Source organism: Pelodiscus sinensis, chromosome 17, assembly GCF_049634645.1.
Source record: "Pelodiscus sinensis isolate JC-2024 chromosome 17, ASM4963464v1, whole genome shotgun sequence".
NCBI classification, from domain to species: domain Eukaryota; kingdom Metazoa; phylum Chordata; order Testudines; family Trionychidae; genus Pelodiscus; species Pelodiscus sinensis.
In genome coordinates, this window is record NC_134727.1 from 33,208,247 (window position 1) to 33,231,283 (window position 23,037).

Consider the following 23,037-nt stretch of genomic DNA (forward strand, 5'->3'; position numbering starts at 1 on the left):
GGCTGTGAGCGAAGGAATTTGCGCCTCAGCATAGAGTGTCTGGGAAGAGTTCATGACAAGGTCATGATAGAAGCCTGATCCTCCTCACCAGATAATGGTGATATGGAAGTGCGAGTCAGAGACATGGAAAACCCCTTGGAACAGGGAAGGGGGGAGAGGAGGAATCAGTGCCAGTGCCAAACAAGGGTGTTGCAGGCACTGAAGAGAGCATAGGTCTCTGGACGTATAAGGGCAAAAAAGAGGCACAAGTGGTAAAAGAATATTGTGCTGGTGTATGCTTTGTCTTCATGAGCAGAGGGGATGAGGCAGGTGCTAGAGGCAGTAACAGCACTGTGGTCCCTGAAGTGCCCTTATGTACAGCACTTCTTGGTGTCGGTAGGGCTGACAATGCTGTTATAGCCTTGTGCTGTTCAGGTGTGACAGGCTTGGGCTTATCAACATGTTTAGGCACATTGGCCAGGTCCTTAGACCCTGGGGGCTCTGTGGGTGAATGCTGCCCCAGTAAGCGCTTGTCCGGAGCCCCAGCAGGGGACAGAGCTGGCTTAGGACTCAGGGAACACCCTCTCTTGTGTGAAGGGGATTCCCTGTTTGCTGCTACATGTGCTCTCTTCTGTTTGGAAGAGGCAGAGCTCGCAGCTGCGGCAGGGGGGAACTGCCTTATCTGACATCGCCGCTGGTGATAGTAATAACTGGGATGCGGGGTGTGACAGACCTCCTCCTCCTCCCCCCCCCCCCCGCCATGATTTATGAAATGGTCTCATGGACATGAATATAAATAACTCAAAGGTGGTTTGAGCAAATTATTTCATGTAACCCATCGATCTTCATGTCATGATCCACTGGTTCTCTTTATCTTACTTTGTTGTATGTATCATTTGTATGTGTAAAATTAGACACAGGGAGTGGGGAATAATTTGTGAGTTTCAAATGTATGAATTAGAGACATGGAGGGTGTTACCCTCAACTGTTAAATTATCTCTTTTGTCCTTCAGCCTGAGCAGTGATTGGTAGGGAGTGGCCTCCATCCTTTATCAAAAAGAATAGGAGCGGAGACGTCTATGTCTTTTGGCTAGGCTGCACCTGAAGGAAGGAGCCTGAGACCCCAGGGTGGGGAAGACAGCCCTGGTTTGGGGCGGAGGGGTGGCTGGAAAAGAGGTTTTAGGGTGAGTTTGATTAAGTTTGTACTGAGGGTACAATGTAGAATTAGCCAAGTGGTTTTGTTTCTTTTGATTTGTAACCTACTTTGCTCTGCCTACTTTCACTTATTACTACTTAAATCCTACTGCTTCAACTTAATAAAACCATTTTTATTTTCTATCAAACCCAGTGTAAGAGATTGTTACCGGGGGGGGGGGGGGGGGGGGGAAGGGGAGCAACCAGTGTGCACATTCCCCCTTTCATTGCTAAAGGGGGCTTACCCAATTCTTTGGGGTTTGATCCCATCTGGGGAGTGCTCTCTCAGGAGGCTGGGCCCTAACCTGCATTCTCCTTAGACCTGAAGTGGTTCAGTATCAGTACTGCTTCTCGGTGGGTACAGGACCTCAACTCGGGGCCTTGGCTGGGGGAGACCAGCGGAGCTGGCTCAGCAGGACTGGGCAGTGAGGAGCCCCAGAGAGCGGGAAGGTGAGTGGCAATGGCCATGGCCGTGTCAGCACCCCAGGAGGCACCTCCCAGGGGTTGTCTGTGACCACACCCCGTTACATAGGGTCCGACACTAGTCTGAGGGAACCTTTGAGGGAGAACAGGTTGAGCTGAAAACCCTCTGGCTCTCCTGGCCACGGCTGCCAAATTTCCACTGATGACAGTAAACTGCGCTGTAATTGTCCAGACAATGTATGCACTGAGTGCGCTAGTCTGGCAGCTGATTGACAGCCCGTGGGAAGAAAACAGAGCCCCAAATTGAGAGAATGCTGCAAAAAAGATTAAGAATTTTTTTTTTAAATCTGTGGAAAAAAAATCACTCTCAGCCTTATGTGAAGAGGCTGGATCTGAAGCTGAGGGAAAAGAAACTCCTCAGCGCAGGAGAGAGGAGTCCCCCTGAGGGGAAGCATGGGGCACAGACTCCGCACCTGTCTCCGTGTCTGAGGGAGACACTTGGTCTTTTTGTTTTTTTTGAAGGATAGTAAAAATATCATAAAAATATTATGAAAAGGCTAAGTAAAGGAAATGACTAGCTGTCTCTGAGAAGAAAACTGCAGAGTGCACTGTGGGTTCTGACTGATGCCACCAGTGGCAGAGAAGAAACTGAGGTGACAGTATCTCGCACATGTGCATTAGCTGCCTAGCACGTGTAGCACTTCTGCGAGTTAGCTGTCAAAGCCACTGTTAGTAAAATCTTCCAGCCAGGCGTGCTGCGACGCCAAAACATCTCAGGTGGAGCATCCACAGGAACACTCCTTGAAGAAGAATGAAAAAATAAACATGTCACATTGAGATTTTTTTCCATTATGTCCTGACTTAACCTCAACAAAATTAGGGAAAGCATTTTTTTAAATAAAGAACAATTATTAAATTCCAAGTTTATGTACTATCCTTTTTTTAATCCCATCATCAAATAAATCCATTCTAAAGCTGCTTCTACACAAACATTAACATAACAGTGATTGGAGCCTTGAATACTTTGATGAATATCTTACTGCCATGTACAAGAAATATAGTCAGCTTTAATTGAAGCTGAAAGTATTGGGGTTCTGGGTGCTTGAGTTCAGAAGACCATGTCAGGTATCTACATTAAGTTACTGGCTTGACGTGATTTATTTGACTGTCCTATCTAAAGGAAAACAACTGTGATAATTACAGATCCATAGGCAGTCAGTAAAGGTGGTTGATGAAAAGAGGAACATTCTTTTTACTTTTCCCATTATTTTCTATTACTACACACATATCACAACAATTATAGCTACATATTTTCTCAAGGAGCTCATTGTAACATGTAAATATTAATTACCAGCCAGGATTCTATCCTATGTACCATATTTCTTCACAGATAGAAAAGTTGTAGCATAGAATATTTCTCTAAATTCAAGACAACATCAATCAAGAAAAGCCTAAGAAGTACTTACACATCTTGAAATTCTTCAAGTGATTTCTGTGGTGTAAATACATTTAACAAATTAATTATCTATAAAGAAAAATAAAACAAAGACATCTTAAATTTATGAATTTTTATACACTAAACATGGAACAAGACAATAGGGTTATTGAAACCATTTCAAAAATTCAGTTTCTCTTTTTACACTTCTTATTTACCTTATCGCTCAACTTTGACAGTCACACTAGACTGGTCTATTAGTAACATATCTTATTTCTTATTTCACTGGTTTTATTTCACACATACAATCACAATACTGCAGCATCTAATGGGAACACTATTTGAAAATAAATTAAATTCTTACAAAACTAACTTACGTTTTTGTGATTGACACATTTTAAAAGAACAAGCTCCCTATACGCTCTTTTTGCATGTGTTTGGTTCTGAAACGGACGACTCAGCTTCTTTACTGCAACATTTATCCCAAGGACTGTATCAAATGCAGCACTGAAAGTTTTGAAAGAAACATTGTAAGTACAAATATTTTGAAGAAACAAGAAATAATTGAGGCTTGAAATCATGCATATCCACAAACCTGCTCATATTCATTTCTTCTCATCTCTGTTCATACACCAACAAAATGGAACCAGCATATCCTTTTGCAACAACAAATGAAGTATAAAACAGAAAACCTTCTGAAATTTCCATTGAAAGTTTCAAGATGGGGGCGCTAATCCCAGATATTTGATCAACATTCAAAATTAACCTTACTTGAAATAAATTTATTTAATCACGAGAAACTTCCCTGCCCACACATACACCACACAGTGCTACTGGCACTACTTTTAGGGTAGATGCATTTCTGTTGTAGACATTAACTATTAGGGATATTAAGAAGTGTGTAATTCGTCAATCGTGTAGTTGACAAAAAATGTTTCTACTGCATGATTAATTGATAAGGGTTAGCGCATTGCAAGCACTCAGTCTTGGCTCGAGCTAGGTCCCAGCAATTATCCCCACTGCGGCTCTGCACTGTTAGGAGTCTGGGGAGCTGGCACACAGGAAGGCGGGCTCAGTTCCCTAATAATGCAGAGCAGCAGCGGAGGCAGTTGCTGGGACCTGGCACAAGCCAGGACTGAGCCAACCGGTCGGTGAGCCAACTAAAAAATTTCGCTGCAGAGCCATGTGGTGGGGGGGAGGTGTACTGCATGTAGCCGATAGCATTAACTCACAAGCACTTGTTTATCGCTTAATTGTTTAAAGGACAAGACTATTACATCCTTATTAACTATGCACTACTAATGTCTTCACTTGAAATCCAAATACCTCAGTGCATCACTCCCCTGGCTGATTCACAGGGCTCTTGACACTGAGAACCTTAAAAATATGCAGTAAAAAGACATTTTTGAATTTTGCAAAAATATGACAAATAAGATAATTAATTTTCATTAATTGAGTCCTTCAGAATTCTTTTAATTTATGGTTCTTTGAGAGAAGGAACTCCACCCACAGACTGAATAAGAGGATTACAGGAAGGAATAAAGGTTTCCACTTAAGACAGGCAACTAGATTTGCTTTTATCTCAAGAGCTTTACTTTTTCTTAATGACCCTTCTGCTTCCATTTACATGAGAAAGTTTTGCAGAGGAGTTTCACGTTTGTCTTCAATAGTCACAATTATCTAAATCTGAGCCCATATATTTCAAGCTCAATTTTGGCTTCTCAGTTAGTGCCAACAGATGTAGTAGAACAGAATATCCATTTTTAATACTTTTAAACAATTTGTAAGCAGCTCTCTTTACTTCTCCCTCCTTAGGACACACTTAGTAGTAGACTTAAGAGCACCTTAATGTCACTGTACTGCACAATAGTTTTCCTTTAGGTACCTTCAACATCCAAATAAAACAGCACATACTCTGTCAACATTAAATCACTGCTTCTTCTATAGCAGTAGTTCTCAAACTTTTTGACGTGTGGACCTTCCCGCTCAATGCAAACCTTTCTGTGGATCACCAGCCAACCACCCATGATGATAAAGTGGGTACAGGGTGGGGGAGGGTGAAAGAGGAGCAGGATTTGACCAGGAGGTAGGTGCAGAAGTGGAGTAGAGGGGGATCTGGGTAGGAGGGAGAGTGAAGAAATGGGATGGGAATACGGGATCTGGGCATGAGAGGGATGGGGGCACTTCCCTGGCTCCGTGCCTCCTGCCACTCCCAGGCACAGCCCCCCCGCTGCTCTCACTGGCTGAGATTCTGGCCAATGGGAGCAGTAGGGAAGTAGGGTGAGTGGTTTCCTGCACTGCCGTCCCCCCAGCTAGGGGGAGGGGTAGCGGTAGCACACAGAGCTGCTTCCTCCCCCTGCAAGCTGGATCTGGCCTGCAAGGCTCGCCCCTGCACTCAGCAAGAAGCCAGCACTGGTGCTCCAGCCTGCCAGGGGGTGAAGGAGGGAGAGTGTGCTGCTAGAGCACCAGTGCAGGTTCCTCGCTGCAGACAAGGGCGAGCCCTGAGCCTGCGGTCCACCTGCAAGATAGTCATGGACCACTAATGATCCGTGGACCACACTTTGAGAACCACTGTCCTATAGGGAAAGCAGTACTTAAGAGTAGATGTGACATTACCAGCAGTCTCCTGCAAGAGGCAGTAAAAAAAAAAAAGAGCACAAATGCTATGATTATGTGATCAAACCCTAATTAACACACATTTCTAACCTAAAATTAGAGTCTACTATTAGTTAACTATTTTACATATCTGCTTTCTTTAAAGAAGTCACCGTTAGCAGGTAATTTTTAATTGTTAACAGAGCCAAAGCTTGAATATGTAAAATAGAATACATAAGAGGAGGAAGACAACTAAACATTTTTAAAATAGTATTTTTCACCCAGTCAGTATGAAAATAAGCTAATATTTTTCAATATTTACCCAATCAAGATAATAATATATTACTATATATGAAGTGTTCTATGTATTAACTCTATTAATCAGTACAAAATACCAAATTCTCTTGGTAAACAAGTGTGTTTGGATGAAGTAGTGGGTGATAATTCTCAAGATACTCTTGGAGAAATTTTGCACCACTGTCCAAAGCAGAATTAATGATCTGTGCAGAATTTCTTTGTTCCTTCCAGAATTGGTGCTTCTGAACTGCTGGCCACTGGACCCAGCAAAACCAAGCTCTATTTTAAAATAGTGTGCACTGATTTATTTTTTTTAAATAAAACTGCCCTGCATTATCAAGTTCAGTCATAAGTAGACAGACAACCCCCCAATAGCTATGCATACATGTTTGATTGTAAAGAGAATAAAGTCCCTCATTTTATTTAGGAAGTCAGAGATCAGGTGACAAATCTGACAAACTCTCAAGAAGGATAAAAGCAAGTGAGTAAAGGATACAAACTTTCACCCATTCCATGTTCACTGATCTATAGGAGGGATCTGAACAATGTATATAAGACTGGCCATACTGGTTCAGACTAAAGGTCCATCAAGCCCAGTATCCTGTCTTCTGCCAATGCTAGGTGCCATAGAAGGTTTATTATTTCAAAAAAAGTTGAGTATGCTGTGCATACAGACATTAAAAAAAAAATTCTATATGCTGCTAGAAACAGACAGAAATTATTCAAAGATTTCATGATTGTTTAATCGATATGAAAGTAAGTTTGAAACTGCAAAATGGCATAGAGAACCAAGAACTCTAATACATGGAAGTATTACAGACTGACACACATACACAAGAGCTAAAATGCCTACACTGTAATCAAGTACTCATTTTCAAATGCTCTATAATTCATTATTTGTTTACAGTGAGAAACATATAACATTTCAGATCACTGAGCAAGAAGAATTTTTTCTTCCCTATCATTCTAAATTCAAGCACCTAATTTTAAGGAAAAAAAAACACATCTAGATGATAACTATTACAGGTACAAAATTTTAAGGAAGTTGGTTCATTTTGCCAAAATCTGCTAACTGTTCTTATCACCTGGGAAATCTATTAAATAATTTTCGTTCTACATGAACCGGATACTCTTCCGGCATCCTATGTGTCACAGTGATTTTCTTAGAGATGTTTGAAATTAAAAATATCCACCTGTGTGAGTTCTTCACAATTCTAATTAAGATGAAAGACTGCTTAGGGCATTTACCGCTGCTATACAATACAACTATAACCATTCTGCTTGAACAGAAAACCATAGTGCAGACTACCAATGCGCATATAGCTCCAGGTGAAAGATAAATATGTCAATAATAATGTTATGATCAGAGCTGTATCAGGAAATACAATAAATTAAAGGAGTGACATTTGGCAGATTAATAAAAGGGTAAATTTTGCTCAACTTACATTCCTGAACACAAGAAATTCAAAATACCAGTTTCTGCTTTTATGTAAAATGCATCCACATCCAAACAAATCTAAAGATTTAAATTCTTCCCTGCCCCTACTTCTACCTTTCTCTCTGCCTAGACATTTATGCAATGCTCATTGCTTTGGTAACCATGTTATTTCTTTAGTACGTCTAAATTACATGGCTCCATCGACGGAGCCATGTAGATTTGTTTTTTTGGCAAAGGCAAATGAAGCCGCGATTTAAATGATCGCGGCTTCATTTAAATTTACATGGCTGCCGCGCTAAGCCGACAAACAGCTGATCAGCTGTTTGTCGGTTCAGCGCGCTAGTGTGGACGCTCCGCTGCCGACATCAAAGCCCTTTGTCGGCAGCCCCGTTATTCCTCGTGGGATGAGGTTTACCGGGGCTGCCGACAAAGGGCTTTGATGTCGGCAGAGGAGTGTCCAGACTAGCGCGCTGAGCCGACAAACAGCTGATCAGCTGTTTGTCGGCTCAGCGCGGCAGCCATGTAAATTTAAATGAAGCCACGATCATTTAAATTGCGGCTTCATTTGCCTTTGCCTATCTGTCTAATCTACATGGCTCCAACGACGGAGCCATGTAGTTTAGACACACCCTTAGAGTATATCTATTTGAACTAAAGTAAGCTATAATTAATGTCTATGCTGCCAATTTCTCCACTTTGACTATTCCCTCTCCTTTCTAAAAAAAGCTTACAAGCAGCAGCACAAACCCTAAGGTCAAGTACAATGTCAACAATACTGTAATTTGCTATTGTGTTGCTCTGAATAGTTCTTGTCAATTACATGTCTTTTACAAATACAAGGTTTTCATCTGCACCATTAATTAAGTACCATGCATTTACTCTCAACTAGTCGGTGAAGGGTACTGGAATAAAAAATTATATACAGTAAGATATTGTGTTACATATCTTGTGATCATTCTCAGTAAAGCAACTTTTCGAGAATAAATTACTTGGCTCCTACACTGAGTTTAATCTTAGGAACCTCTATGTTTAAATCTTACGCTATCTATGCCATCTCTTTTTGTAATACTGTTTATAAACATTCAGTATGTCATTTTGAAATGTTTCCTCTAAAACAGACATTGGTATAGCCTACATATCAGAAATGAAAAAAAGCAGGAACCCTAAGATCATGGACTGGCTACCTGAAAGAGCCCGAAGTAAGGATATTTTTGAAATAGGGAAGAAACTGAGAAAGGAAAAAACAAACAAAAAAAACCAGGGAGCCCACAGGAGACAGGGAAACTTGAAGAATAGAGAAGAGTGCCAAGAAATCAGTCTATAGATAAGCGCCATTTGGAGAAGAAAAGGAAGAATCTGTGTGTGGGGGGGGGGGGGGGAAGCGTTCAAAGAGGTATGTAAAACTTTGGTAGATGTAGTCTTTCCATAAAAGCTCACATTCAGTAATAGTTACAAGCTATTTAAAAAAAAAAAACTGGTGGGAACACCTCCTAAAAAGGTAGGGAGCAAAGTTAAAACATTCGCTGAGGGGGCCTGACATAGGGATGTTTTCAAATAGGGAAAAAGCTGAGCAGGGAAATTTTTTTTAGAAAGTTTACAAGCAGCAGCACAAACCCTAAGGTCAAGTACAGGCCAAGTTCTTTGAACTCCATCCAAATTTTTTTTTATTTTGTATTTGAGGTATATATGTTTTTTTTAAAAAGACTCTTTCTACCAGATAATGCCAACAATACTGTATGTATTAAAACGTATTTGTTACTTCTGCGCACACATTAATAGATGAACCAAAAGAAAAAAAGTATCACATTGCTCCCATTCACATATTGCTAAGGAAATAACTAACTTCAAATCTCCTTTAGTTAAAATAATGGACTAATGGACTAAGTAGTGGGGATCCCCAACCAACAATTCAGACAGAACTCAGATGGATTCTGACAGACTTAAAAAAAAATCCCAACTTATTTGATTAACCATGAAATTAATTTTAAAAAGTCTTTTATTAAAGCCCCAAACCCTTAATTTCTAGAATCTACTATTTTCCAGCTAGTGAATAGGAGGTACAACAGTTAGCAACAGATAATTCTTCTGTACTGAAAGCACTGTATTATGAATGCTGATTTTGGGCAAGTTTCCGTGCATCTCTCTCTATATATTTTAGAGATTTGTGGGTCTGTCTGCAAGTGCACTTGTTCAAAAACTCCTCCTAAATGGTAAGAGCTAGGACCACCAAATTTTGCATGCATCTTCCTCTTCTCCTAACTGAAAGCAAGGTGAGGTTTTGGCTGTGCCAAGACAATTGGAAGCACTGGCAAAGGGACTGTTTTCTATAACATGGAAACAGAGATAGAAATGTATGGAAACAGAGGGGCTGTTCAGAGGCTGTTCAGAGGGTCATTATACTAAGAGTGGCCACTGGGGGCAGCAAGCCTGCAGAGAAGAGCTATCCAGCAGAGTGTCCACTAGGGGCAGTTTCATCACTAAGGGAGTGGCCAGAAGGACTGGGGCTCTCGTCTTGCCTGCCCTCACTCTAGATAAGTAGTCCCCCCTGCCCTAAACCCTTCCCTCCCTTCCCCCCCCCCCGGCCCTTGGCCACAGCACCGGAGGACAGGGGAGGGGGATACTGTGGGGGAAAGAAAGGGCCCTGGGGACGGGAGGAGAGGCAAAGGGGAAAAGAAAAGAAAAAAAAAAAAAAAAAAGGGCTGTGCCTGATGGGACACCTCCCCCCCCAACCTGAGCCCAACTCCAACCCTCATTCTCCCACACTCCCTGCCCCCAGCCTCCTGCACTGCACTCCGTCCCCACCCCCCCATCCTCAAGGCCCTGCCCTGAAGGAACAGGGCAACACTAGTAAGCCTTTTAGGTTTAAATATTTTACAAGATGTAGTTTTAACTGCTTAATTTGCAGACAATGTTCAGACGATGAGAACTGGCATACCTCTGATTTTTATTCCTTCCCTGCCTCTTAAATCTAGAATTCTCCCTTCTTCCATCCTACACCCTGACCTCTGCACTGGACTTCACTTTGAGGGAACAGTCTGGTTTCTAGCAACAGGGAAATTATATAGATCAGAAATGCACCACATCTAGAAAAGAAAATCCCTCGTGCCATCTGGTATTAACATAAAGAAGTGAAAGTTAAAGAGAGACAATATGAAAAAATTAAAATGGCATACTGAAGGTTACCTAATCACTGTTTTAGAGACAGTCCATTAAATCAATGTGGGCAGCAATGGACTATGACACATATTGTTGAGGACTGAAAAATCATTATTTCCTGGAGGTCTTATCTTGAACATCATTGGTGAGAACCTCATGACCTGGCTCAAACAAACAAACCTAATCACTAGTATCTACACATAACTCGCTCAAAACACAGTATTTTCAAAAAAAAGAAAGTTTCCATTTTAAAATCTTTTATTTCTTGCTTAGCAGCAAGACAATGGCATTTCAAACACATCCACAATAGTTGAAAATAGGAGAGATTAAATACGTTTGTTTCACATACATATATATGGTGTTATATGTACAATGTCTGCTGTGAAAACATGCCTTCTAAAAGCTCAGTTACAAGAATTCTAAAAACGTGAACAGATGAAGTGAAAGGAAAAAAAGGAAAAAAAAGTCTTTTCTCCCTATTTAGGGCCCTACCTGCATTCATTACACATCAAGAACTCCACTTGACTTCAATAAAATTTTGGATGCACAAAAAAGCAGGCAGGATTTAAAGCGTAACAGCGCCCATGGGCAATTATTCTAATTTAGTACCAGTTAGTATATCTGCTAGTACCAAATAAGTTTTGCCCAATAAAATATGGGCCTGACAGGTAATCTGGGTAGAGCTGATAGCTGCAGTCTAGAAAACATTTGAAAAGTTTTACCTTTGGGTGGCCCAGTGCTGTGGTGACATACAAGAGACTAAGGTTCAGGCTCAGACTAACGATTCGCACATCCTGGGGCAGTGGAGGCTGGACACATAGTTGAGGTGACACACCAAGGAAGAGACGGCCAGCCCAACCCCTCACACAGCATCCCTTTCTGGTTAATCCATGGAGTGATAATGACATTGATTTGCCTCATCCTGCCAGTTAATGGCAAGGCACTGCATTGATGGCTCCTAGAAATGGATAGGAGTGATTGGGAATAAAAGGGGGGGGAAAAAGGGGGCCATGATGAAGAAACGAGTAAAACCCAGAATCTCTCACCATCTCATTGTCATACCTTACACTGTAATATCATAACTACATGGGGAATGTAAGACTAGAAATAAAAATAAAATGGTTAATGAGAAGGAAATTTGCTACCTATTTTAACAACTTAAGCAGATATCTAAGAATTTAAATTTTGTTTCCTAAAACAAAATCTCAATACTAGAAACTACAGCAAGCAGGTATTGTAGAGCCTGCTTAGTTCATAACCCTGTAGCAAAAGATAAAAATATTAATTGCAATCAGTATTTTATATTCTGACACCTGTATAGTTCACCCTTTTCATTACACCAAGAACATGTTCACATTTTGCTTGGTATTTAAAACTGTTTGTGCTTAAATAAAGTTTGTTCATTACTCACCAAACAATGCCCTGAGCCCCAGATCCTATGGGCTTCAATTGCTGGTAGCGTTTTAGTACAGTGAATGTGGAATCTGCGACTTGAACACTGTAAAACTGACTATCACATTTACTGTCACTCATGTTGCAGTATCATGAAGACTTTTTCCCCCAAGGACCTGGTACAGTTTTCAAGATCTTTAAACACAAAGAGATATTGAACAATTGTTTATTCTAAAAAGGGAAATGCATTAAAAAAGTGTCAATATATTTTCTGTATAACAGTTATTCAATACACATGCTATTTATGAAATATTTTCATCAGAAATTGTTACTACTATACCAAGAGGGCCTACATTTTGAAAGGTTTATTAGAACATAAGATTCTGCAGTCATAAGTTTACTATGGCCAATGAGCTACTGAAAAGTCACATTATATAGAACTACAAATCCTGGAGTTTCCTTAACAAAAAACAACCTAACTTCTTTACTTCTTTTACCCATCTTTCTATAAAAGAAAAACTATAGGCATGTTCAGTTGAGAATAAAATTTTGAGAAATTCCAAGAGCTAAACTAAAAATAAATCTAACACCACATAAACCAAGGCAAGAAGTCTTCTTACATGTGTAGTACCAATACTAAATTAATCAAGTTACAAGGGAAGACAGCTGAGATATACCGGTTGAAAAATAAAAAGGAGATTTTTTACAAATGCATAAGAACTGCTATACTGGGTAAAACCAAAGGTCCATCTAGCTCTGTATCCTGTCTTCTCACAGTGGGCAATGCCAGGTGCTCCCAGAGGGAATGAACCAAACACATAAACATCCCTTCCCTGTCAGCATTCCCAGCCTTAGACAAACAGAAGCTAGGGACACCATTCCTAGCCATCCTGCTAATAAGCACTGATGGACCTATACTCCACAAATTTATCTAGTTCTTTTTTGAAACCTGTTAAAGTCCTAGTTTTCACAACATCATCTGGCAAGGAGTTCCAGAAACAAAAGGAGTTGTCAGAAACAAAAGGAGGACATTAAACGATAACAGTAACCAGAGTAATAGCATAATAGCGCAAGTTCAGTTATTGTGAGGATGGATTTTAGACATTTTAGACCACATTTGAATTTTGTCATTCACTGGTGCTTCAGAAATTTCCCCTCCCCCCACAAAACAACAGAATTTTGCTGCAACAAGTCAAAGTGTGAATGCAGCTTCGGCAGCAACAGCATGCACCTGCCAACAAAGCAAAACCCTCATCTGGGGTGGAAGTATTTTGTCAACAAATGAGCTGACAAACAGCAGTCACACACACTTATTTTTAGCGAAATAAACATATCAACACAACCTTATCACTAAAAGCTGCATAGTGTAGACATGTACTTAATTTTCTTACAGGTAATGATGGGTCAGGGTTGGGCACGGAGATTGCAACAGGACATTATGTGTAAGAAAATTAAGCGTGGGATAGAGTGGGGGGGCTCAGAGCAGAGGGTGTGGGGGGTGCAGGTGTCAGGCAGGAGGTTGGGAGGTTTCCAGGGTAGGCTATTCAGGTGTAGGATAATGAGGGCAGGGTGTAGGGGGTGAAACTCAGGGCTGGGAATGCACCCATCACACTCTGCAGCCACTGGATCTCCAGGGCTGGCCAGTATCACGCTGCCTAACCTCCCAAGCACCAGGGCTGGAGCCTGGGTGTATTGTAATTATGCCACCCAGGGCATCAGAGCCAAAGCCTGAGCCAACCAATCTCTTGCCAGTGTGCTGCACCTGGGTGCACTAGCTTACTTCCACCTTTGGTGAATATATGGATGCATATAGGTGTCAAATTAAGGTTGCACAGGCCACCAGAAATGTGGTATTTTAGCTCTTAGGCTCTACAATTTAAATAGCACATAATTTGCTGAAAGAGACAAATAACTACACTCAAGGAAAAATTCTGTGGTTTTTTTCCAAATACTTAGAGCCACTGGAATAGTTTAAAAAAATTAACATTGCATTTAACGTTTAAAAAAAAGTTAAAATATTTAATTCACTGAGGCTGACAAAATAAATAATGAAGATAATCACTTTCCTCTCGGTTTTAATAGAAAATAATTCACTTTTAATCATTGCTTTGGGAATGTTTTGTCATGCATTGTAAATGTTTGTGTATATATATATTTTGGTTTTTACATCCACTGCTTATATTTTCTTTATAAACAAAAAAACCTTTTATACAAACAATAAATGTATATAAAGCCAGAAAAAGTAGAATGCTTTTCTATTTGAAATAATGAAATTTTTTCTCCATCAAAACCTCCATGAAGTAAGCTTAAGCTCAGAGCCATCGATATGGCTATAGAAATGGAATAAACATATTGAAATCAACAGTGTATCATTTTGGTTGGTTTTGAAATATCAGAAAGACCCTATAGTCAATTTGTTGGCATTTATCTATCTGTCTATGGTATCATGACTTTTGAATGAAGCATCTGACCAATTCCGTGAGAGGATACACTGAGCTCCTGGCATCTGATTTAGAAGACCAATCAGCTATCATCGCTGTCCATGGGTTAAAAACTGGCTGATGATAGCTATAAAAATCTTCCAGCATGATATAATTCATTTTATCTCTGTTCCAATAGATTTTAAAATAATGACCACCTGAATGACTTATCCCCCAGAGAGAAACACTACTGGTGGTGTAAAAGGGGCAAATAGGAGAGTGCACACAACCCCCAATATGGGAGGGGAGAATGAGGGATCCTGGCATGGAGTGGAAAAGAGAAATAGGGGGCAAACATGGTGGAGGGAAGATGGGAGACAATGGGCAAGAGGCACAGGGGTCAGCGTCTGGCGGGGGGGGGGGGGGAGGTTGGGAGAATAAGGAGGCATGCTGAGGTCTTGGCTTGACAGACCCAAGTTTGAAAATAGGAGAAATATGAGGTACATTAGCCCCTGGAATAGGGAGAACACAGAAACCCCCGGAAATGAGGGAGAGGATAAAAGCAGGGAGCTTCTGAAATGGAGGGAGACAGGATCATGACACACACAGAACTTGTGTAGGGAATAGAGCAATACAAAGAACTCCTGTTATGTCAATGAGCTCAGACCACCAAAGCAACAAACTGCAAGACCCTATAGAAGAGGACTAATTGGATTTAAAGGGCTATTCAAGAGAGTACCTTATTACAGCCAGGTATTGCAAGAATACTATGCTTTATTAAATAAAAGAGGAGAAATAGTCTATGTTTTCAAACAAATTATAAAGAGATTCATAATATACCAAAAAGAGTTGCTCATAAATTCAGAATTAAAACAATCCTCTCTCTTCACTCTTTCAAGCATCCAAGTCACTTCAGTGAATTCTTAGAATCTATAAAAATACTGTACAAATTTGAACTCTGTTTTTAATGTACAGGGCATTAGTTTTATTGGCAAGGATTAAGAAACTCTTCATCACATTTTCAAATTTTATCTTTGAAAACTCATGGAGATTGGGAGAGATCATGGATGATTGGAAAAAGGCAAATGTAGTGTCCATCTTTAAAAAAGGGAAGAAGGACAATCCAGGGAACTACAGACCAGTCAGCCTTACCTCACTCCCCAGAAAAATCATGGAGGAGAGCCTCAAGGAATCCATTTTGAAGCACTTGGAAGAGGGGAAAGTGATCAGGAACAGTCAACATGGATTCACGAAGGGCAAGTCATGCCTGACCAATCTGATTAGCTTCTACGATGCGATAACTGACTCTGTGGATATGGGAAAGTCAGTGGATGTGATATACCTTGACTTTAGCAAAGCTTTTGATATGGTCTCCCACAATACTCTTGCCAGCAACTTAAGGGAGTATGGATTAGATAAATGGACTATAAGATGAATAGAAAGCTGGCTAGACTGTCAGGCCCAACAGATAGTGATCAATAGCTTGATGACAGGTTAGCAGTTGATTTCTAGCCGAGTGCCCCAAGGATTGGTTCTAGGACCAGTTTTGTTCAACATCTTTATTAATGACCTGGATGAGGGGATGGATTTCACTCTCAGCAAGTTTGCAGATGACACAAAGCTAGGGGGAGAGGTAGATACGCTGGAGGGAGAGGACACAAAGCTAGGAGGAAGGGTAATACAACAGAATGACCTGGATAGATTAGAGGATTGGGCCAAAAGAAATCTGATGAGGTTCAACAAGGGTAAGTGTAGAGTCCTGCACTTGGGACGGAAGAATCCTGAGCATTGTGACAGGCTGGGGATCGACTGGCTAAGTAGCTGTTCTGCAGAAAAGGACCTGGGGATTACAGTGGATGAGAAGCTGGATACGAGTCAACAGTGTGCCCTTGTAGCCAAGATGGCTAATGGCATATAAGGTTGCATTAGGAGGAGCACTGCCAGCACATCTAGAGAAGTGATTATTCCCCTTTATTCGGCTCTGGTGAGGCCACATCTGAAGTAGTGTGTTCAGTTCTGGGCCCCCTGCTATAGAAAGGATGTAGACTCATTGGAGAGGGTCCAGTGGAGGGCAAACAAAATGTTTAGGGGGCTGGAGCGCATGACCTATGAGGAGAGACTGAGGGATTTGGGTTTGTTTAGTCTGCAGAAGAGAAGAGTGAGGGTGGAGGGGGTTTGATAGCAGCCTTCAACTTCCTGAAGGGAGGTTCCAAAGAGGATGGAGAAATGCTGTTCACAGTAGTGACAGATGGCAGAACAAGGAAGTTACAGTGGGAGAGGTCTAGGTTGGATATTAGGAAAAACTATTTCACTAGGAGGGTGGTGAAGTACTGGAATGGGTTACCTAGGGAGGTGGTGGAATCTCCATCCCTAGAGGTTTTTAAGTCTTGGCTTGACAAAGCCCTGGCTGGGTTGATTTAGTTTGGATTGGTCTTGTCTTGGGCAGGGGGCTGAACTTGATGACCTCCTGCGGTCTCTTCCAGCTCTATGATTCAAATTGAGTAGGGATAGCTGAAAGAATACAAACTATAAAGTCAGATTTTTTTTAAATTACGTAACAGTGAGCATTAGATTAGTAGTCAAAACTCTAAAATATGATCACTGTAATATCTAAGCACCTATCAAATAATTCCTGCTCTAAAACAGAACAGATTTTTGCTGTTTTCTTCATCATTCCCTCCCTTATTCTGCGAGTTTTAGGTCCTCCGACACCCCTTTCTTATTCTCTCTGAACAAGAGTTGCCACTTGGGTGTGTAGCAAGCAGGTGTGCTGTAGAGTCACATCCCATTTTGCTAAAATGTGTTTATTTAGGTTATTTATTTATTTATTTATTTTCAGCGGTTACATGAATTTTCAGCGGTTACATGTTTATTTGTGAGAGGAAGCGGCTCCCGCCTCCTGCCATTCCCCCTGCACACCACTGCCGCTGTATCAGAGGCAACAGTGCAGGGAGGAGCAGCTCCACGGGAGCCAGTACGTGCAGGGAGACAGCTTCAAAACTGGCTTCCCTTGTGCACTGGCTCCTGCTTGCCCTCCACCCCCGCATTGCCTCGGTTAGAGAGGTAGCAGCGCAGGGGGGTGAGGACAGCAAGTAATAGTGAAAGTTAACTGATGAGCCCAGGCTCATTGGTTAACTGTGTACACAGTTACACTTTCACATCCCTACTATGCACCAAATCTCTGCATAGGCAAACTTGACAAACCAGAGGAAAACAAGGCATCTCCTGACCGTCAGCGTTTGAGCTGAATGGATGGCAGAACTGAGGTCTCTGCTTAGCAAAGTTAGCACTGAACAAGGAAAAGGTTAAACTCCAAAATATAAAATAGATCACAGCTGTCCTAATTGTAGCAATTGGGTAACAGGGATAGGGCAATTACACAGCATACTACAAGAAGGATATGATGAAGGTAAAGGGGGTTAGAGTCTGCTGCTATTAATAGCCAGACCTTAGGTCTTATCTTCACTAAGAAAAAAGAGTCTTATACCTGGGAGCATTCTGTGCCAAAAAATTAAAAATTCCGCAAATTTTATTTGCCAAAATAACACTACATCAGTGTTCATCAACCAGTAGATCAAGAACGACTGGTAGTTCTTGGAGCCTCTGACAGGTAATCCTGACTGGTTTGGCCAACAGGCTATTATCAAGTGCCAGTACTTCAGCTGCCCCTTCCCCCACTGCTGCACATCTCCTACCCTTTGCCTTGGAGCTGTCCCCTCAGGAGCCTCCTGCTTGCTATGCAGGAGAGGGAGAGGAGGGTGCTGATGTCAAGGTGCCCCCCTCCCACCCTGTAGCCTATCTCCACAGAGCAGAGAGAGGGCACAACAGGACTTGGGATAGAGTTTGCTGGCTACTTCTGCGAGTGGTACAGGGACAGGGTAGGGGTGAGCCTGCCTTAGCCCCACTGCACCACCAACCAGGAGCCACCTGAGGGATGCAGTGCCCAGCTGAAGCCCACATCCCGAAACCCTACCCCAGTCATGAACCCCCTCCTGCACCGCAAACCCCGTCTTAGCCCTGAGCACCCCGCATCCAAACACCCTCCCAGAGCCTGCACCTAGAACCCCCTCAAGCATCCCAACTGCCTGCCCCAAGCTCATCTCAGAGCCTCTCAATCTCCAAATCCCTTAATCCAAGACCAGAGCTTGCACCCCAACCCTCTGCCCCTGCCTGGTGAAAGGGAGGGAGGACAGAGTGAGCAGGGGCAGGGCCACGGAGAAGGGGCACAAAGGAGGTGGGAAACAGGTATTTGGGTTTAAGGCAGATCTTGGATTGCACTTAAATTCAAAAAGTGATCTTGTGCTTTAAAAGGTTGAAGACCACTGCACTACTTAATCATACTAGTTTCAATTTTTTTTTTGTAATTTATTTAAAAATACCTGTCAGCAAGTATGTCTGTACAGACACCCACAGAAATTCCCCCAAGAGTTACAGGAACCCCCATGACAATTCAGTTCCCGTATCTCTGCTCCCTTCCCCACGCCCTCCAGAGCCCAGCCTGGGAGGGGGGGCAGACACCCACAATCCCTCCCCTTCAGAGCCCAGCTGTGGGGCCCCCCAAGCAATACACTAAAACCTTCTTCCTCCCAGAGCCTAGTCACATGGCCTGTCTAGCCTGGATACACCCCCTCATCCCTAGAGCCCAGCCATGGATCACCCCTTTGCCTAGATAACCACTTCTCCCCTTCAGAGTCCAGCCCCAGGGTTCCATCATCCCAGTTACCTACCCACCACCCAGCAGTGGGGGACTCCCTGACCCATAAACCAGCACCCTCTCCCCTCCCCAAGCCCAGCCATAATTCCCTCCCTGCGCCCATGGACCCAAAGGGAAAAACAGCCTGATGCTGTGTCCAATTCTTACATGGAATTTGCTTCAGGAGGTAGCTGAATTAGTCTGTACAGGATACACTTAAAACAACAAATGGTCTGGTAGCACTTTATAGACTAATAAAACATGTAGATGGTATCATGAGCTCTCATGGGCATAGCCCACTTCTTCAGACTGAAATTTGCTATGCACCATCCACTCCTTCCCTCAAGACTTGTTGGGAACAGCTGCCAGGGACCCTCTAGTTCCTTCTCCCTCCCCACCAGCAGTGTCTTCTATGCATGAGCTGAGCTCTGCTGGGTCCAATGACCCCTAGTGGCAGCTACCAGCACTGCAATCCATTTCTGTGGGAGGAAAGGAAATTCAGAGTACACAAGTTTAATTTCTGCAAAATCCTGCAAATGTGCAGTGGTGTGGAATTCCCCCAGGAGTAAAAGGTATTTTGCTAGCCAGAGGTATATTTCTAGTAGAGAAAAGGTATCTTATAATTTTTATACAAATCAGTAGGTGAACTTGGAGATTAGGCTCACTCACAGAATTCAAGTCAACCTGCTAACTCGTGAAAAATACCACCTGCCTTGTCTACTACCAAGATTTTACATTGAGTTAGCTAATTTGAATTAAGAACCTTTTTCTGACAGCATTAAAAACAAAGCATTAAACAAAGGCAGAAGCTGCAAACTCAAAAAAGCATTCTGACATAATTTTACTGCACATTAAAACTATCCTAAAATCAAGCTAATTTAGAAGCCAGGATAAAGGTTCTCTGAATTCCTAACTATTGGAAATTGATTAGTGTTTTGATTAGGATTCAAGACCACCAGGTTTGTCAGTCAACTAAATTTCTTGATACTAGTTTCTTCACTGACAATACTTTATTTGACCTATTATATGTCATGGGTATGCACAGCACACTCTCAGCATTCTGACTGTAGATCCATATCAGTAGGCCCAACACTGTTAAAGAACTTCACTGGAATTTAGCATCACATTCAATTTCAAAAACAGGAGTTTTCAAAGACTGGTATTCTAATTTTATTTAGTGCAACAAATATGACCAATATGGAAACAGAAAACCAAGGTATTCATGCTATGAAAGATGGACATTGATGATAATCTCACCAATATCTTCATAAACTGAAGTCTCTTAGATCAATATTAAGTACTGCCAAATTAAAAGGATTATACAAAAGTGATAATAAAAATATACACATGGTAGTAAGAAAAAAAAGCAGGTTTAAAAATGTCACTGTGTAATCGTTAAAAATCCTAGTGGTTACTCAGTTACACATACTGCAGGCTCTGCAGTATAAAGCTTATATATAAACTTTATGCTGCAGAGTCCACAACGAAGCCGGCTCCCTGGGAGCAGGGCCAGCAGAGGGTGCAGCAAAGCCTGCTCACCAGGAGCGGGGCTGGCAGGGGTTGCAGTGAAGCCAGCTCCCTACAGGAGCAGTCCCTGCCTGTAGTGGGCCCCACAGGTCTGGAGCAGCCCCCTGCCCATGGCAGGCAGGGAGCTGCTCCAGCCTCTACTAGTTAAGAAGAACTAGTAAGTGTTTACTGGTTAAACATTTACATCCCTAACTTCCATACACTGGGTGGCTCAATCTGAAAGCTATTTTGTTTTCCAACAAGTTGTTGCAACCATGAGAAAAGTTCCAGAAGCACAACATAATACAGCACTTCAGATGCACTAAACTTGTGAATACATTTTAGCAAATATACACTATTTAAAGTGTAATTGTAGTCAGTAGAGTGCCTAAGCAAAAGTGGCGTGTTTTTGCTAAGCAGATTCATTCTCTGTGTATCTTCAAGTCACATCTGCTTACTTCATAGCCAAACCAAGTTACTACTATTAGTGCTGCACTCTAAATACAACCCTGGGGAAATATACTTCTACAAAACTGATTATGTTTTTGCTGAAGACTCTTTATTGCTGGCAATGAAGGGCAAAGAATCTCAAGGATCATAACTTGATTTTTAAATCCCAGACTGATTCCAAGCCTGATAGGTAGCATAAAAAGATCTAATCTGCCAAATTTATACATTAAAAGATGAAATCACTGAGACAAGATGTGGAAAGACTCAATGTCACTTTGTTTTTGACTAACAATTTTTCTAGCATAAATGCACTTAAACTCAGCCTGTACCTTACTGTTAGATCAGAGGTCCCCAACCTGTGGGGTGCTCACACCCCGCAGTGGTGTGAAGAAACATTCAGAGGCACCAGGGGAAGAGAAGTCAGGGAGGGAGCACTATCTAGCCCCACTCTGCTCCCAGATCTATTCAGGCTAGGGATGGAAACGACTAGTTGATTAGCTGACCATCTGATATGCACTTACTTGTCAGACAGTCAACTAGTGATGTGACTAGTCGCTCTCCCTCCCCCCTCGCTGCCTCTACCAGAGAGAGGAAGCAAAGGGGGGGAGCAGGAGTTGGGGGGGAGCCGGCTTAAAAGCCGGTTCCCCTAGCACAGTCTTTGCAGGGGGGTAGAGGAGGTAGAGGGACAGTGGAAACGCTTTTGCTGTGATTCTGCTTTTGAAATGTACAAGAGCTTCAGAGGGGCCTCCTTTTGAAATGTACTAGAGCCCGCTGGGGCTCTTGTACATTTCAAAGGCTCAGGCACTGCAGGGCCATTCTCCTGCTGGCCCTGCACTCCCTGGGGTGCTTCCGCCTTTGAACTGTAGCAAGAACCCCAGTAGGGCTCTTGCTACTGTTCAAAAGCGGAGTCGCCCTTATAGACTAATCCAGGGGTCTCCAAACTTTTCAGCCCGAGGGCCGCATTAACTATCAAACAGCAGTTCGGGGGCCGACTACACACTTGAGGTCCAAATAAAAAACAATCAAAACATGGATGTTGTTTTAATTATTTAATATTATTTTATTCAGTTATTATTTAATAACACATTGATACACTACACATGAACACCTGTATTAGTGTGAATGGTGAAATTGTTTCCTGGATGCCAAAATAGCAGACATTTCTGGCTTTAGATTTGTTGTCCCTAACATCAACAGTGACCTGAGATTATCATCGGACAAGTTTGTTCTCAAATTGTTCTTCACGTAATTTTTTTTCCGTAGACAAAAAGGTCTCCACGGGCCGGATGAGAGGGCCTCGCGGGCCGCATCCGGCCCGCGGGCCGTAGTTTGGAGACCCCTGGACTAATCGAATAGTCAATGGAAATCCCACTGACTATTCAATTAGTTAATTAATCTAAATTTAACAACCCTAATTCAAGCCCAGGTCCAGCCCTGGTATCGGCTCCGAGCCATGGCTCAGGTTCTATTCCAGGGATGGGGAATCTTTTTGGGGTCAGGGGCCACTGACCCACAGAAATAACAGTTGGGGGCCCGCACGCAAGTGAGAAACAAAAAAAACCAAAAGACTAATCCTCACTGATGTGGCCCTTAACTAAGGAGAAAAACACGTTCCACATTCCCCTCACACACCGGGGCCTGGGGGGCCTAGGCTAGTAGATTCAGTGTGCTCCAGCTCCGTGGGGGAGCGAGAGATTGGGGTGCCAGCACAGGCTCCCCAGTGCTGGAGGGGGGAGCCCTAAGCCTCAGGGGCCAGATCCAGGCAAGCTGGGGCCCACCCCTGCCCTATTCCCAATTGTACCCCTGCTCCCAGGCAGTTATGGCCTGCCCAGGGCCCCACTTCTGGCCACGACCCTAGGCCTGCTTCTGTCCCTTGCTCCTGGCCGCAATTCCAGCCCCTGCTATTGGCCAACTCCCAGCTTTTGGTCCTACTTCTGGTGTCCCAGTTGCGAGCCCAGCTATGGCTCCAAACACCCTGGAGCATTAGGCTTTTAAGAATACACAGTTTTCAAACTAATAATATTGACAGTGAATTAATTCTTGGAAATCAGTAAACTAA

The 23,037-nt window shown here is 42.4% G+C and overlaps 1 protein-coding gene across 6 annotated transcripts in view; it reads right to left on the reverse strand.

Moving 5' to 3' along the window:
• MAPK9 (mitogen-activated protein kinase 9) overlaps positions 1 to 23,037 on the reverse strand; it is a 57,943-nt gene that overhangs the window by 33,051 nt on the left and 1,855 nt on the right. For 4 of the 6 annotated variants that reach the window (XM_075900491.1, XM_075900494.1, XM_075900492.1 and 1 more), the window contains exons 2-4: positions 11,929 to 12,104; positions 3,409 to 3,538; positions 3,063 to 3,121 (exon numbers count right to left, since the gene is read on the reverse strand). In XM_075900491.1, the coding sequence (XP_075756606.1) occupies positions 3,063 to 3,121; positions 3,409 to 3,538; positions 11,929 to 12,050 (311 nt within the window). In that variant the 5' untranslated portion in view covers positions 12,051 to 12,104. Of the gene's footprint in view, positions 1 to 3,062; positions 3,122 to 3,408; positions 3,539 to 11,239; positions 11,476 to 11,928; positions 12,105 to 23,037 lie in introns of those variants that run through there. The other 2 variants (XM_006138201.3, XM_075900496.1) reach the window with 2 other exon arrangements.